We start from the raw sequence: 18,253 nt of genomic DNA, 5'->3' as shown, positions 1-18,253 counted from the left end.
TGTCAGGCGGTGGTATCGCCAGTCTAGGCGGTTGTACCACCCCTAGCAGGGTGCCAGGCGGTGGTACCGCCAGTCTAGGTGGTGGTACCGCCCAACACTACCACCTGGGTGATGGTACCGCCAGACCTGGGTGGTGGTACCACCCAAGATAGTGTTAGTATCGACTGACACTAGGCGGTGGTACCGCCTAATGCAAGCGGTAGTACCACCCGTGCCTGGGGAACTTGGGATGGGAAAGTTTTAGGCTCCACATTTGAATCAACTTGAAGCCTATAAATACCCCTCTCATCCCTGGTTAAAGCACACAAGCACAGAGAGATTAAAAGAGAGAAAACGCTGCTGTGATCATAAGTGTATTCCCTCCTCTAGCTTAAACTTAGATTTCTGTTTAGAGAGGAGAGTGAGTGCTTGTAAGGGTTATCTCTTAAACCCGGTAAAAGGAGAAGAGGGATGTAAAAGGTGATTGGCCTTCGCCTATTGAAGGAAGGCCTCTAGTGGACGCTAGTGACCTCGTCGGAGGAGGAAGCCGATAGTGGAGGTAGGTCACGTTGACCAAACCACTCTAAAACTACTGTGTTCTCTGGTTTGCATTTACTTCCTGCATTTTATCTTTACTGCAAACATCTTTAATAGCTTACTGCCTTCAATACATTTACGTATGCTTTCAAGCTATCTTTACGAAATTGGTTTTATCGAAACAAAATATTTTTGAAGACGTGATTTTATCCGCTGCACTAATTCATCCTCCCTCTTAGTGTCGACCTCTTGATCCTAACACTCTCAAGCTCCAAGTGTTAGTCTTGTTTAAGAGAGGAGTGAAGGGGGTTATATAGGTTCTCTCCTGAACTTGTCGAAAGGAGAATCGAGTTGTAAGGGTAGTTGATCTTTGCCCATTGAAGGAAAATCATTAGTGGATGCCAGTGGCCTCAATGGAAGAGGAATCAACGGAGTGTATGTAGGTCACGACGACCGAACCACTATAAAACTTGGTTTGCATTTCCAATCTTGCAATTTATCTTTACTGCAAACTACCTTACCGGCTTATTGCTTTCACTTCGCTTACGAATGATATTTGAAGTTATCTCTCCGATATTGACTTAATCGAATGAAGAATTATTCAAATCGATGATTTTATCTACTATACTAATTCAACCCCCCTCTTAGTATCGCTCTTGATCCTAACATGATAATAATCATAACTTCTCCCCCTTTGTCATCAACAAAAAGAAGAAGTGCAACTAGCAAATTTTCAAGCTTGTAGTTTAGCAAGATTTACATTACTTAAGAATATGCAAGCCAACAAGTGTTACTCCTCTTTGAAGCATGAAGGCTAGTAAGTTTTGCTTCTCTTGAGACGAGTAAACTAGTACTTCTCTTGAGATGTGTAAGATAGCAAGTTTCTATTTCTTTGAAATGTGTAACATAGCAATTTTGCTTTCTTTTGCAATGTGCAAGCTAGCAATTTTTTACTTCTTTTTATAAGCTAGTAATTTTTCTTTCCTTAAAATGTGCAAGCTATCAATTTTTGTTTTCTTTACGATGTGCAAGCTAGCAAGACTTTCTCCCTTTTTGTTATTATCAAAAAGAAGAGAAGAATACAATAGTGTATTTTTTTCTTTTTTACATCAATGATTCAAGCATATATTGAGATGTACAAATCATAAATACAAAGCAATTATACATAATAAAATCGAAGTCATAACATCAAGAAGTCAAGTGACATATCATGGTTAATTTGAATATATCACTTCTTTAGAAAATATAAGGAAGAATTATAGGAGGACAATTAATGAAAAGTCTTTATTCATAATAAATCTCAATTCATAAATATCAGGTGAAAGAAGAAGATTCGTTTGGATGAATCTCTTCTTTAGTAAAAGGAAAAATCTTAATTCAAAGAAAACTTTCAAGTTATATTTAAAAGAACAATCATGATTCATTTGGATAATTTTCCTCTTTAGTAAATGACAAAAAGAAATATAAGAGAATAAAAGACCTTGATTCATTTAGAATAAATCTCAAGTATAATGTGAAAGATTTGGATAAATGTTATTCAAATTTAAATCATTAAAATCACTTTCATAGTTCAAGAAATTCATAAAATAACATAAATTCATCAATCTCTTATTGAAAAATCGATAAGATAGTGAGAGAGAAATCTTCTAGAAAAATGTATTACCTTTTTATGTATTTCGATTTATGTGATTTATTTTACACAAGCATGTCTTTGTCTTTTATATCAAATAAAAATATGTATTATTGTTTAAAACCGAAAAAAATAAATTTTATCATAAAAATCATCAAGATCAATAAATCATAAATCATAAAAATCATCATTACGTCAAATCATTATATATAATTAAATTATTAAATTATCATGTATAATTAAATCATTAAATCATCAAGCATGATTTTATTAAACATAAACTATTTTCAATCAAAATCATTTTATTTCAGCTATTGAGCTTTGTGAAGTGTGTTGGATCTCCAACCATAAGCCTTGAGCATCCATTATCAAAATTTTATTTTTGCTCCTAGCTTTCAATTACAGAGATGTCTACAAAAAATGTGGATTTCCTTTAGGTACCCATTTGACTTCATGGTTGGATCTATCTATTTTAATTTTTGGTATTAAGACATTCATGGTTCCTTTAGGAACTTTCATATACTTTTTAAATAAATATTTAAAGCAAAATGACCACATTTACCATAAAAATTATATCTATTTTCATGGGAAACATATAATGTGGGTCCTTTAATGAAGATAGTTGGCTTTTATTGAATGTTACTCATAAAGCCAATTCATTCCTTTCTATGAACATGACTCTTATTGACAAGAACCATGTTTAAAGATTTACTATTAATTTTAAATTTATCTAACATTTGTTATAATAATAATTTTTTCTTTTTGCATGAATCTAATTCTTCACATTTAGTGCAAAAGTTTAACATGCAATTATTATGCTCATTTTTTAATTTTTTAAATTTATTAGAAAAAGAAGCATGATCATTTTTTAGTAATTTATAATTTTTACCAACTAATTTAAATTTATCAGTTTGTAATATAAATAAAAAGCAGAAAGTAAATGCAAACCATATTTATAGTGGTTCGATCATCGTGACCTACATCTACTCCCGATTCCTCTTCACTCGAGACCATCAGCTTCTACTATCGATATTCTTTTAACAGGTGAAGATTAACTATCCTTACAACTCTTTCTTCTTTTCACATGCTTAGGAGATAACCTTTTACACCTCTCTTTTAGACCTTACTTCTCCCTTAGAAAACTTCTAACTTTAGGAGAAAGAGTTTATAGACCCTAAATGACTTCAAAAATAGAGCTAAAAAAGATCTCATCCCGGGTTTCTTGGGTCCTAGTGGTACCACCACCTATGCTGGGCGGTACCACCGCTTGCAGCACTTAGACTAGGTGGTACCACCACGTGACATGGTCTGGGAGACTATGTCTGGGTAATACCACTGCTTGACTTGATAGTACCACCACTTGATAGCCTAAAAAAGTGTGCTCTTGACTTTTCCAGGTCATGGGTAGTTCCATCTATCCTTGAGTCACTGAATGAATTTTTCACTAGGCCCAAAACAGTCCTAACTCAGGCTCAATGGGCCCCTAATTAAGTTAGTAGGGTTCCTTTCAAAACCAACTCAATTACAATCACAACTACTTCAATCTAGACTCAATTAGTTACAAACATAATATTATGTTGTGCGACATGTCATTGGTTTATCTAACGCTTCGTCTGATCCTTTTGGTGCATCGTCCTCTCTTGCAACGTATTGCCCAATCGACATGTTGACTTTCGCAACATCCGATCTCCTTGGCGCAATGTCCGATCCTTCTGGCCTGATGCTCGAACTCATAGCACAAAGTCTTATGCCGACACGTCGATCGATCGTTCGGCTCTACGTCCAATCTCTTGACATGTTCTGACTCAACATATGATTTCACTACTTTAATCGATTTATCTTTCTTTTGATTGAAGCTAATCCTACGTCACTCGAAGATCGTTAACTTCATCAATTGATTTCATCATCAAAATCTAAAATTCAATAAGTATGTCATTTTCACTATTATTTGATATTAAAGATGTGTCATTAACATTTACCTTCCAAGTACTCTACTATAAATTATATTGTTAAGCTTGATGGAGGGAGAGGGTGGAAAAGCTTGACATGTTGGAATATTTTTTTTAGTCAAAAGTATAAAAAATAATGAAAAAATTATTTATCATGATAATACATTTGTTAAATTTTGTTGATGATAAAGGGTGCTCTTGACGATGTTCGTTAGATGCTTTTGTGCACAAAGAGGCCTTTGCTTACAAGGTGGAGTGGATTCTTCCTCCAAAAGTATAAGAGTCGGTCTTCTTAATACGTGAAGGCTTGGAACATAGAGCTGAATATATATATGTATACCTCTAACTTCTATTTATGTTCTCCTTGTAAGTTGTGATAAGTTAATATTTGATCGTCATTGGTGTGATCCAGTAAGTTTACAAAAAATTATCTATTCTGGATGTGCCCGGACGACTTTATCCTTTTAAGACTCATGTTTATAAGCTCTTGATTCTTTTACTCTTCAATCAATATGAGACTAAATGTCCTTATCAGTGCTCTCTTATGTTCATTTTGGGACATGTCCGTACGATTTTACCATTTCGAAGTTTATAAACTTCAAAAAGTATTTTTGAAGATAAAGATGACTCAGAAGGTTTATAAGTCCTTAATTTCTTTATTTCTATGGGACTAAATGTCTTTATATAAAAAAAATTATCAAAATTTTTTTGACCTTTAGATCTGATTGATTATTATGGATACGTTCACTAGGTGGGCAGAGAAGCTCTTTGTTTCTTCGAACATACGGTGGAAGAAAGAATCTGTGTTTTATAAGGTTTAATTTTTTTATTATAAAAAATAACTTTTATTTTCATTTATTCCTTCCATGGTATCATGGTGACCAAGAAGAGGAGAACAACTACAGGCAAAACAGTTCTTTATGGACTATGTATACACTGTAACAAATGAGGTTAAAGGCACCATTCAACAAAAAAGAAAGAGTAGGATCATGTTGTGTCCTGACTAGACTTAATACAAGTAGCCTGTGATAGACTAGGCATGCTGCCAAGTTTCAAATCTTAGAAAAAGTATGTGAATTCATCTCTGAAGAGAGCTTCTCACGTGACATTCATGGTTTCTCTAAGTGCAAGAAAGGGTTTCTTCATGGATTTCTGTACCAAGTTAATATTGTAGTTGCTTAACCAAACTATCAAAGTAAACCTGAATAGGAACACCTTACAGATCTGATAGTATCACTTGAAATTAAACAGCTTTTGTAATTTATTGTATCGATGTTTTCTACAAGTCCGAGATGCAAACTTACAATTATATGTTAAACACTTTGGTTTCTCTATGCCCCGTGATCTGACACATTTATCTTATGTTAAAAGAGTTGATTGGAGATTTTTCTTCTTGACATGATGTGATAGGGCAGGAACACATCACAGTTGCCGCATTTTGTACAAGTAACATATTCCAGGTATCATTTTGTGATCTATCCGGAGTGTGTGTTCTCATTCTGAACTGATCTAGTGCTGTGGTTTTGCCCCCTCACCGTAGAGTTAGAGATATCAACAATAGTTGTTAGGCACAAGGGTTACGAGTCAATTATTCCAAATGGTAATAAGGAATTTGTAGATTATACTGATGCCTCAAGAAAAGGTCTTGGATGTGTTTTGATCCAAAAAAAAAAAAAGTAATTATTTATGCTTCTAAACAATTAAGAGTTATGAACTGAATTATCCAACTTATTATTTAAAATTAACAATAATTATTTTTACCCTAAAGATTTGAAGACATTACTTGTATGGACGAACATTTGAAATCTTTACTGATCATAAAAGTTTAAAATATATTTTTAGACGGACATTTGAAGTCTTTACTGATAATAAAAGTTTAAAATATATTTTTATTCAGAAAGAATTAAACATGAGACAACGAAGATAGATAGAACTTCTAAAGGATTCTAATTGTACCATTTGTTATCATCCGGGTAAAGCCAATGTTATAACTGATGCACTTAGTAGAAAATCTATAAGTTTTATTATTAGTCTGGTTATGAAACAATGAAAGTTATTAGAAGAAAATTTTAATTTGAATGTTATGAGAAAAGAGTAAGACTCAATAATATTGATAGCCTTTATCCAGGTGCAATCTTGATTTCATCTTTTTGTCCAAGGAGATATAACAAATTTACTTCCCAGCTAAAACATTTCACTTAAATTTGAAGACCAACAGGATTGATAAAATGTGTATAAAAGCAGATATGAAGTATGGTGACATGAATTGCACAAGTTAAACTGTGAGAATTGCTTGCTGCATATCCAATGCATTCTTCGTACTAAAACATTTAGGCAATATACAACTTACTGGGCTCACAGTAGTGACAAACAAGATATCAAGGCATGTGTCGGTGTGCAACTGTACACAGAAGAAGCAAAATTAAAGCATTAGAAATGGACATTCTGCTGAGGACAAAAGGACATCTATATCTGGCTATGGAGTTGGAAACAATTAAATAAAACTGGCTTAGTGATTCTTAGTTTGATACGTGTATTTCACTCAACATGGCTCAATGATGAGAAAAGATCCATAAAAATTGTTGCATGGAATAAAGGTTGATCATACACCAAGAGGGTAACATGAATGCAATTCTCATGCTTAAAAGTACCTTGAAACAAACTCCTTCAAACTAACCCGAGAAAAAGAAAATAATCAAGCTCAATAGCCACTCTAAGGTTTTACGGATTTGGATATGTCACAATTGTTAGGATCAAGAGCACTAAGAGGAGAGGGTGAATTAGTGCAGCGGAAAACCTTCTACGAAAAATAAAAACTACGTTCGTTCGTTAAAAGTGATTTTGGTAAGAAAGCCGATTCGTAAATCACTTTAACTTTTATTTAAACGAGATGTAGCAAAGATATAAATACAGTTTGCAGTTATAATTCTAATCAGATAGTAGGCGCAAACTGAAATATGATATTCGTACGAAAAAACTGATTTACGTCTAAATGCTGATTCGTAAATCACTTGATTAAGCGAGATGCAGTTTAAGCAAGGATATAAAGACAGTTTGCAGTTATGATAGAAATCAAAACGTAGACGCAAACAGAAATATGATGATCGTACGATGAAACTGTTTTACGTCTAAACGCCGATTCGGAAAGTGCAAAGCTTGAAACCCGATTGTATATGTGCAGAAAGCAGTAAGCTTTAGAGGATGTTTGCAGTAAAGATAATATGCTCAAAGTAAATGCAAACTGAGATTTAGAGTGGTTCGGTCAATCTTGACCTACTCCACTTTTGGCTTCCTCCACCGACAAGGTCACCGACGTCAACTAGAGGCCTTCCTTCAATAGGCGAAGGCCAACCATCCTTTTACAGTTTCACTCCTTTTGACGGGCTTAGGAGACAACCCTTATAGAATTTTCTCTCCTCTCTTTAAAGCTCAGAACTTGGAAGAAAAGAGGGAGAAGAACTTTTGGCCTTTAAAACAATTTTGAGCTCTAAAAATCACAGAACAAGATCAGGATTTCGGTGTATATGTTGTTTTCTTTCAGTGCTAAATGGGTGGGGTATTCATAGGCCCCAACCCAGTTTGAATTTGGAGCTCAAAACTATCAATTCCCGGAATTCCGGGATCTGGCGGTTGCACCGCCTAGCAGAGCTCGAAGACTGAGCCTTTGGGCGGTGCCACCTCCTGTCAGGGGCGGTTGCACCTCTTGCCAGAGCTCGAAGACTGAGCTCAGGCGGTGCCACCGCCTGACTGAGGCGGTTGCACCTCCTGCCAGAGCTCGAAGACCGAGCTCAGGCGGTGCCACCTCTTGTCAAGGGAGGTTGCACCGCCCAGTCTCGCTCGGAGACTGAGCCCAAGCGGTGCCACCTCCTGCCTGGGGTGGTTGCACCGCCTAGTCTCGCTCGGAGACTTAGTCCAGGCGGTGCCACCTCCTGGCTTGGGCGGTTCAACCGCTTGGCAGAAATCAGGGTCCGAATGGGTTGATCCATTCGACCCAATTTGGGTTTTTCAAGGGCCCAATTGCCCCAAGATTAAGTTAATGAGATCACCTCCCATTTCCAACTTAATCATTGTGCTAACTACGATATTTCCTAAGACATTTACTGCAACTTGCTCCGGTGTGTCAATCGCTTCTTTCGGCGAACTTCCGTCGATCATCCGATAAACTCTCGGTGATGCTCCTACGGACTTCCGGAAAACTCCTGGACTTGCGACGATCCACTTGGCGAGTTCCGACGAGCTTCTTTGGCAAGCTCATGGACTTCTCGGATTTGTTCCCGCAGAACCTCCGACGACTGTCCGAACTTCCGTCGAACTATCGAACTCCCAACGTGATCATTGTCTTGACTCCAACGTAACTCCTGCTGCATATCTTACTTTCATCGTAGTTAATCCTGCACACTTATCTCAACATATAGATTAGATAACAAATGACAATTGACTTCATCATCAAAATCCGAGATTCAACAACAATTACCACTCTACTCGGCATCTCCTAGAATTAACATTTTGTAAAACCAATATATCAGTCCCAAGGACAGAATAACATGCATTAGCCCACAGAGTTGGGAACTTTCAAGGCTATTGAATAAGGTTTACCATTAATCAACCATTTCTACACATGACAGTCAAGCATCATGATATACGGAGTTCATAGACATTGTGACCAATACATGTCCATCAAAATCAGTTTTCACATGCTACCTGAAGCTGAAAGCAACAAAAATGCAGCTGCAGAAATGCAACATTGAAATAAGAACAAAAAACAGCACAAGATACACTACTAATGAATTCACTAATAATCTAATTAGTCAGGGATATAAGCAGAGAAGTATTTCTTTTGTTTCAGGCAAAGAAATGGAAATCACTGCATACTAACAATTCCAAAGAGGACCTTACCAAGAACCACATATTAAGAAAAACTACTGCTAATCTGAAGTTTTCAGCAAATAAAGCATGGAACAAGTAGATTTAGCTGACTGTTTATCACAGACCATGGCAGAGTCGCATGACAAGGAAATTCAAGCAGGAATCAGGATCTCATGGCTCAACTGTTGTCACCTGCTGCCACTCCCCATCCACAGCTTCTTTCCATAACGTGACAATATTATCACCATCAGCTACAGCTAGTATATTCCCAGTAAGCGACCATGATACTCTCCAAACAGGGGTGTGAAAGTTATGTAGAATTTTACCCTCCCACTGATCTCCTTCCTTTGCCACTGTCCATATGACAACTGTCCCATCCTGTGAAGAACTAGCAATAGTAGATTTTGGAAGCCCCAAATATGGTGCCCATGCGACATCTCTCACCCAGTCAGAATGCATCTGAAGAGCAGGAAAGCAGTCCATCTTCCAAATACCATTGTAAAGCTTCCACACTTTAACAGTGTTATCACAGCCACCAGAAGCAAGCTTCTGTACAGGGTCAAGCAGTCCTGAACCAACGAGGGTACCTGGGGCCAAAGCTGGAGCCCATGTGACAGAAGTCACACCCACCGGATGGGCTTGGTCAATCCTTGTAGTGTCCCAGCCACCATCAGTTCGTGCAGTAAAGACAGAGATGTTTCCATCTGAGGAACCACAAGCCAAGCAGAGGCCAAACTGATGAGGTGCCCATGCAATAGAGTTAACAGAGCTCTTGTGCTCGGTGAAAACTTGTGCCTGAATCCACTCATCAGGTTTGTTCCCTTCCTTCCAAATGATCACCTGGCCATCATAGCTGCACGATGAAATCACTGAACCAAACTTGGGATGGGCCCATGCAACCTGCCAGACTGGCCCTTGGTGGCCACTCAGTGTTGCAAGATGCTGGTGTGAAGAGCCATTCACACCAATAATCTTAATGGTCATATCAGACGATGCTGTGGCCAGGCACTTGCCGTAGTAGTCCATCGCCACATCATGAACCACATCCTGGTGACCTGTCTCTATCTTCTGAAAAGGCATTGCTTCAGGTTTTGTGTATCGCTTGCAAATTCTTCTACGAAAATATTCCTTGATAATTCAAAGGTCCTAAGGGGACAGGGACAAAATCATTGTTATGTAATTGTGCAAGCAAATCAAAATTGAAACACAATTTTGATATTAGACTACAATGTATTGTAACGTTTTCTTATTTATCCGATATTAGATTATACAATTTAAAAATAAGTACTTTTAACTTCCCAGCAGACTACTAAAGGAAAACAATATTGTCTAATACTCACTTGTCTAATATTGAACCATATATCCCATGTTTAACAGCAATTTGAGTTGCCCAGAACAAACAGGACAAGAGGAGAATACCAAGCATTGAATTAGTAGGCTAATTACAAGAAACAAATCAGCATTTAGCAATGGTTAATCGGCAATATCAAAAGTAAAAATGCAATTAAAGTTTATGATATTGGTTCCTTGTACATTCATTATTTTCAAGATGGATAAAGTAAAAGAGCAAAAAATACAATAATATATTAAGCTATAACGAACTTCACAACAAAAATAACACATAAACCTAATAAAACCCCAGTGGGTTTAGCCTTTACACATCTAAAAAGTCTTAGTCCAATTAGAACATGAGCACAGACAAGGATACAACTGAGTCCAAAGGCAAGAAAAAAATCAACGATTGTAAATTTAAGAGTCAGAAGGACAACAAACAACTAGGTAAAAGAAAATTCAAAAACAATTCCATCAACCAACATAACAACACAAACGAAATCATGAAACGACATCGTCTCAAACGGGGTTGGGCAATTCATCAAACATAAACCATCCTGAAAAGCGCAAGGACCCATCAGATTCAGATCCTTCGATCCTCCATTAAATCCACCGAAACCAAATCCAGATTTGCACAAGAAGGGGTACATCGCTCGAGATTGCTCGCCAAAAATCGAAAAAGCAAAACTTCGGAGGAAGCCTTCTTTGGCGATTTTGGTAGCAAGATCTATCGGATGGGTTCAAAACTAATCAGAATGATCGATCGAGAGATAAAGCTTACGATCTCGATCGGGAAGGGAAACGGGAAACTTCTTCAAATGATAGGAAGAAGAGATGTCGTCGTCGGCGTCGTCGTCGTCGTCGTCGTCGTCACTAGCCTCTCCTCAAAATATAGTCGGAGACTTCACTATTTTGACGAGGGTGGCAGATTGGGGCGATGCTCGGAGTTCCTAACGGCGTTCACAGAAACGTACTTCTGGTCAATCTAACTTGATCCGACTGGTCAAATGTTCTTAACCCGAACCCGATCCGCTGAGCCGGATCATCAAACTGTAACCCGAACTCGACTGATATATCCACGGTTCAAGTTCAATGATCCAAATCCGTCCCAATAGTTAATCCATCCCTCTCTTCTCAAGCCGCTGCTTTGTCTCTGTTGAGAGAATGCCATCGCCGGCTTCCCATCGCCGAGCCCTCTCCACGCTCCGCTTCCGCCGCCCCAAGAAGCGGTCTTCCCCTTTCCCCAAGAAGACCTTTACGAATCCCTCGCTGCCGGAGTATATGCGCGCCGCCATCCACAAGATCTCCACCACCCTCCGTTACTCGACGTGGGACACCGCCGCCACTGAGCTCCGTGCCCTTCCCCTCCGCTGGGACTCCTTCACAGTCAACCGCATCCTCAAGACCCACCCGCCTATGGAAAAGGCCTGGCTCTTCTTCCACTGGGCCGCCCGCCTCCCCGGCTTCAAGCACGACCGCTTCACCTACACCACTATGCTCGACATCTTCGGGGAGGCCGGCCGGATCCCCTCCATGTGGCGCGTTTTCCGGGAGATGGAGGACAAGGGGGTCACCCCCGACGCCGCCACCTACACTTCCGTCATGCACTGGCTGTCTGCGGCCGGCGACCTGGAGGGTGCTGTGCGTGCCTGGGAGGAGATGAAGGAGCGCGGTTGCGGACCGACCCTGGTGTCCTATACCGCCTACATGAAGATCTTATTCGATCATGGGAGGCCCAAGGAGGCTGCCGGAGTGTACACGGAGATGCTAGAGGTCGGCCTGTCACCGAATTGCCACACGTATACGGTGCTCATGGAATACCTTGCAGGAGCTGGTGAGTGAAAAAAAATGGCATTCTTAATCTGAATGTTAATTGTGCATGCTTTCAATTTGCTGGAATTATGTGACTGTAAGTTTGGAGGACCAGTAGGTGCTTTGAGGTTCCAGTCCATAGTTTTAGCTTAGTATCTGGCCACTGGTTGTCACCTTTGCATCAAGCTTCTGCCTTTGGAATACCAGCATCGGATTGACACAAGTGGTAGATGCCGTAATGGTGGGCTAATGGAGGCGTAGCTGTCATATGCAATTAATCATTATTTTGTGTGCTATATTCATGTACTACTAGGATACAAGAAAGCTAATATTAGAAGTGAACCTGAAGGTGGAGAGAAAGAACTGAATCAATCTTCTGGAGTTTCTTAGATGGGCTTGATGTTGGTGCATTAAGGATATAGTTTACCTCAATGAAATGAATGGTGTGTTAGAATTCATAAGTTATGATGTCAGTCACAAGGTATGTTCCTAAATCTTGACATAGGGAATGATTTACTGTTAGCGAATGAAGCTATTAGGCTATGTCCTTATAAGAAACACTCTTACCTTTTCTCCTCCTTTAAGTAGAAGTGGATGGTTAAATGAATGTTAGTCTCTGGTGGATAAGGTTCTTTCCATGAAATCAAGGAGGACAAGACTTATTTCTAGTGCAGAAGAAACTATCTGTTTTACTAGTTGAGTCATAGAGTGGTGCATTTTTGTAAGTTTTACATTCAGGAGTAGACAAATGTTCAACTAGCAGTAGACCATCAGAAACCATTTTCATAGGGTGGCATTAGCTTCATATATAGCTGTATTTCAAGACATATCATGGTATTTTTAGGATTTCAGCTTGTTTAGAGAAGTTATATTAGCATTAGGGTGAAGATACCTGATCATTCTCCTCTTTATTTGTGAACAATGGGAGCTCTTCTGAAACCAGGTAATATTTGCTGAAGTGTTTGAAGATACCTGTCATAGTGGAAAGATAAGAAGTTTTTGAAAAGATTTGTTTATGGGTTCTTTTGTGAATTCCTGAACTTCTTCTAAGATGGGCAAGGTGAATCAGCTATTACTATTTTTCCATCCAAGAATCCTAATAAAAGGAGGATAGGAACTGGAGTGTGAATAAGCTGGAGTAGTACTTCTACATTAGTAACCAAGAAGAAGAATACATACAATGTAGCTTGTCAAAAATATTCTTTCTTTTTAAAAAACAAAAAATTATCTTCTTAAATGTGTTATGTACTGAATCTGGTTGTGCAAATCATCTTGATGTACCATTTAAAGAGTTCCCTTTTGGCGTCTTTTCTTCTCCATGAAGCAAATTTATTCATGTAAGTATCTGTGCTTAGCTGTGTACATCTTTTGCTTGTTATTTTCTTCGTTCTTTTGGCTATCTATCATATTGTGCTTTGGGATAAAAGTTTTTCATGGTTCTTTGCACTACGGATATAAGTTGTTTATCACTGTTCTAAGATGCTTGTAGTCTGTGCAATAATCATGATATATTTGGTGTCTGTCAGCTGGATTTCCAAGTGATTGCTAATTTTCATAGGCCTCATTGCTATCTACCAGGTTTGTTCCAGACTTTTCGCAATTGAAGTTGGAATTTCATGTTTGGAGGTTTTTCTTATTACTAGATGGATATAGGTAAAAGCTGATACACAGTGAAAAATACAAGATGATAAAGATTTGGTAAGCAAGCAACCAGACCTTGTTTTACTTAAAAAAGAAAGAAACTGTTGTCATCATGTTTAAATATCTAATAGGCTAGGCATTATATAATGACAAAGGACTATATCGATAAGCTATCAATTCTGGAGAAGGATGGTTGGCCGGTTACATTATTTGCTTAGACTCCATCTAGCCTCTCACGTTAAGTGTCAAAATCATTATTAACTGTGATATTCCTTCAAGGTGTCTTATTTACTGGCTGGTTATCCCTCTCTTCAGTTGAGCATAACAAGGATTGTAATTTGTTTAAACACAGGAGTTTAATTGCATAATCAGCCTTATTATATGAAAGTTCACTAATAAACATGCATATGGGAATATTTTTGACAGCATAATCACTAATGTGATATGATGATATCTAGATATCTTTTCATTTCCAAGATATTCTCTACCAAAGCATTTTAATTATACAATGGTGAATTTTTTTTAGACCCGACATCTTTCAACCCCAAATTTTCTTCCATGATCTAGTTTTGGAATCGTTTGCTCTTCTTCTGATTTATGGAACCATCTATTACTGAGTTCAGTACTTCATGTGTCTGCTCTTAGGTAAATTTAAGGCTGCCCTTGAGATAATGAGTGAAATGCAAGAAGCAGGAATTGAACCTGATAAAGCTGCATGTAATATTCTCATTCAGAAGTGCTCCAAAGCTAGAGAGACATCAGCTATGAGACAAGTTCTCCTATACATGAAGGAGCACTCAATTGTTCTTCGCCGCACAGTATTCATGGAAGCACTAGAAGCTCTAAAACTGGTAAATGGAAGTGATCATCTGCTTCGAGAAGTAAACCCTCATCTTTCTTCTGATGGCATTGAAGATAATTCACACTTTGAACCAATTTTTTCTGATACTAGTTCATTTATTGATAGGGCTATTATCATTAATCTTATAGCGATGCAGAATTTTATTGCTGTAGAGCATATGTTGAGTGGGATGATTAACAGGCACATAGAATTAGATCCGGAGCTCATATCCATGGTCATCCAACTCAGTTGTGCAAATTATAAGCCATCTTGTGTGCTGATGGCATTTCGTTACTCCTTGCAAGTGGGGAAAGAACTTGATAGATCTGCATACATTTCTCTGCTTGGTTTCTTTATGAGGGAGAATGCGCTTGAAATGGTCCTAGAGATTGTTCATGAAATGACAAAAGCTGGAGTGAGCTTTGGAACATATCTTGTTTATCTCTTGATTTACAGGCTTGGCCGTGCAGGAATTCATACTTATGCTGAAAGTATATTTTACTCTCTGCCCATGGACCAGAATGTTGTTACTTGTACAGCCCTGACGGATGCTCTTTTTCAAGCTGGTGAAGTTGAGAAAGGTCTTGAGCTCTACGCAAAAATGAGAAAAGATTTTTCTCTCTCATCTGGCATGTATGAGGTGCTGATACTTGGTCTAGAAAGGTCTGGCAGAACAGATGATGCAGAATTTTGTAGGAAGGAGAAGAGGAAATTTACGGGGAACAAATATCCTCAAAAAGATGTTTCACCAGATGAGATTTTATGCAATTATCTTTTTGATGGGATTTTGAGTTAAGCAGCATGGAAATATTATGGTCCTTTCGATGACCTGCTAAACTTTCTTTACAGTAAGCACGAAGATAAAGCTACTGCTGCTGAAATTTGGCCAGACTATCTTCAGGAAAACTCAGAGGAGCTGCATTGTTGGGCATGGATAGTGTCCCAAATAATAAGTATCAAAAAGCCCAGTTTGTGTTTTCTCTGAGGATGGCCATTCACCAAATTGAACAGTATTAGTGCGAGGTTCTTGATATGTAGGGAACTATGTCAATATGCTTCCATCTAAAAGTCCACCAAAAAAGTTCCAAATGAAATAGTAGAAGAAAGGGGTGTGGTCTAGCGTTACAATGATCCAGAGGATTGGTGGAATCACACTTCCAGTATCACTGGGCACTAGCACCATTTTTGTCATAAGTGGTTTAAAGGTGGAGAATTTAGATGTGGTTTGCTAAGTTTAGCAAGAGAAGCATTTAGAGGAGCAAAATTTGGCCTCGCTGTATGATATTTAAAGATTATTTATTTATTATATACCCTATCACTGGCAATCTGTCATTGAGAAAAGTGTATGTAGAAGATTAACAGACATAATTAATTCTAAGATGAGACAATACAACAATGAATTATTGATGAATCAAATTGATACTCCTCAGGCAACTGATAATAAAGAGGTCCCTGAGCTTTTAGTTGATACAGGAGAGTAAGTCTATGATCAAATATGTAAATCAAACTTGTGCTGTAAGCGTTATTGTAGTTTCTTCTTCAACTGTTGCACAATGCTCAGCTGTTTAATCTCTCAGTGGGAAAGTTTTACAGTATTTTGATTAATGATTTTTTTCTTGTTTTGATTAATGATTTTCGAAGCTTCTCATAATATGTTGTGCTTACATTTCTTCCGTATCATGTGCCATATATGGGTGCGCTAAGATGAGTTTAGATAAATATTTAAGCTGCAGATAGGATAAAAGTGCATGAAAGTTGTAAGTTCTGGACGCAATGCATCCAGTAAGTTGACTCGGCCCATTTCATACGTTGTTTGCAACTTGTTAGTTGATCGATCAAGATTATTTGACGATTTACTTAATTTTCCATGGATTGAAGGAAATATTATTTTTTTAAGGATAAGTGGCAAAGATAGATTTTGATCTTAGGATTTTATAGTGATCTGATAAGTTAAAAAGTTGGGTAGTATTTTTTATGCATTATCTTAGTTATTTAGAAACAAGAGTAGTTTTTCATGTAACCAGTAAAAAGTTATATGATTGTTAACATAGTTTAATTAAAATATGTTTAAATATAAAAAGAATGAGAGTTTATGTACGAAGCAAATTAATGTTCTAAGATGAAAGCCTCTGTACAAAGTGTGTGTGTGTGTATATATATATATATTGACAAAGAGATAATTTATTATGTACTTCTTATGTGAATTACTACTAAGAGAGGTAATAAAAATATGACACCAAGGGTTAGAAATATAATTAGAATTGAGGGTAGTGTATTATAGCCCATGCACTAAAAAAAGAGAAAACCAATCAAGGGATCCCTCTCAAATAAATGGCTAATGATAGTATATGATAAAACAGTAACGATAGCACTAGCCCATGCACCAGCAGCTTCTCGATCTGATCACGTTTGAAATAATTGAGAGTTTACATCACAAGTTATCTCAACCATTGTAATTGGGGAAAAACATTTGGCTCCAAGCTTAATTCTGCCAATAAACCATATAAAAATATAATAAAAATCAGTAGACTTGTTAGTTTTCTGAAAGAAGAAAATAATCACACTTGTTGAAAATAACTACGGAGGCTTGTAATTTCAATTACTATGGTCCAACATTTTCATGACACTTTTACTTTCTTATTTTGTCTTTTTATTAGAACCTTAGAATCAGATCAAACATGAATAAGCATAAAAGATATATTCTTTTGTCTCCATAATACCATAATAAATAACCTATATAATTTATAATACAAGATAGATTCTCCTGTTACATCTCTAAGATGATATCCTAGAGGTATAAGCTTATCTTAAATCAAAAAATATTTTTTAACTATCCACTTATCCAAACCTAGGATGCATTCAATTTTTATTTACATATACTATAAAACCTAATTATACAACATATCACTTAATAACTCTATAATATCTAATTCCAAATCAAAATCATTAACAACCACTCGTAGACTCACCAGATCCAATGAAAATATTGTAATAATAAAAACTAACTATTTACTATAATCTAAACTTTCAAAACACTATAAGCTCCCAAAACATGTGGTCTTTTAACCATTATAATAACACACACCAACTCATAATTTTTTAAACAATATAAGCAAAGTATTCTTTACAATAACATATTATTAAATTATAAAATATGTTGCAATCTTCTAGTATTCCACTGTCCAACCCAAAACTAATATGAATGAGTGATAAACTAATTTGAAAATTTTATATAGCAACAATGTGATTTACAAAGCTCAACAAATGACCATCATATTCATGACATAGAAAAATTAAACATAGAGAAATTAAACTATGTGATATAAACATCAAGGTGCAAAGCATGGATTTTATTGGAGATAATTCATACTTAGTATTTCAGATAATTCATACTTAACAAAGAGCAAAGAGCAATGTATATGCAAATCAAGATCAAAAGACATAAGCTTAAGAGGCATATATGATATTTTATTGGATTCATTAATATCAAAAGAACATCTAGCAATATAGGAGTGAATTAGGATCTTAATATAAGACATGAGATCAGGAATAGAGTCAATATTTGACATGTTATTTGATTCATTGATATAGAAAAAACATATAACAACATAAGACCAAATCAAGATTATAATTTAAGGCATGCGCTTAAGAATAAAATCATATTTG

At 36.9% G+C, this 18,253-nt stretch overlaps 2 protein-coding genes across 2 annotated transcripts; one reads left to right on the top strand and one right to left on the bottom strand.

The window, feature by feature from the left end:
* Positions 1-8,868: 8,868 nt before the first annotated feature.
* On the bottom strand, positions 8,869-11,266 carry LOC103998415 (protein transport protein SEC13 homolog B). The gene is made up of 2 exons (XM_018831020.2): positions 11,075-11,266; positions 8,869-10,107 (listed from the first exon to the last, which is right to left on the bottom strand). The coding sequence occupies exon 2, from the start codon at positions 10,039-10,041 to the stop codon at positions 9,133-9,135; it is 909 nt and encodes a 302-aa protein (XP_018686565.2). The 5' UTR covers positions 10,042-10,107; positions 11,075-11,266; the 3' UTR covers positions 8,869-9,132.
* A 114-nt stretch (positions 11,267-11,380) lies between these two features.
* LOC103998414 (pentatricopeptide repeat-containing protein At2g01390) lies at positions 11,381-16,055 on the top strand. Its single transcript, XM_009419885.3, has 2 exons — positions 11,381-12,127; positions 14,392-16,055. Exons 1-2 carry the CDS (start codon positions 11,458-11,460, stop codon positions 15,381-15,383), a joined length of 1,662 nt encoding a protein of 553 aa, XP_009418160.2. The 5' UTR covers positions 11,381-11,457; the 3' UTR covers positions 15,384-16,055.
* The last annotated feature ends 2,198 nt before the right edge of the window (positions 16,056-18,253 follow it).

This window comes from Musa acuminata, chromosome BXJ1-9, assembly GCF_036884655.1.
Source record: "Musa acuminata AAA Group cultivar baxijiao chromosome BXJ1-9, Cavendish_Baxijiao_AAA, whole genome shotgun sequence".
In the NCBI taxonomy this organism is placed as follows: domain Eukaryota; kingdom Viridiplantae; phylum Streptophyta; class Magnoliopsida; order Zingiberales; family Musaceae; genus Musa; species Musa acuminata.
Note: the sequence above shows the minus strand (reverse complement) of the source record. Positions and strands in the feature narration are given on the sequence as shown.

What these genes read in the sequence shown, in the direction of transcription:
- LOC103998415 (XM_018831020.2), bottom strand. Translation starts at nt 10,041, where the DNA reads ATGCCTTTTCAGAAGATAGAGACAGGTCACCAGGATGTGGTTCATGAT.
- LOC103998414 (XM_009419885.3), top strand. Translation starts at nt 11,458, where the DNA reads ATGCCATCGCCGGCTTCCCATCGCCGAGCCCTCTCCACGCTCCGCTTC. An exon ending in GGAATACCTTGCAGGAGCTG is followed by an intron (nt 12,128 to 14,391) that starts GTGAGTGAAAAA and finishes GTCTGCTCTTAG; the next exon opens with GTAAATTTAAGGCTGCCCTT.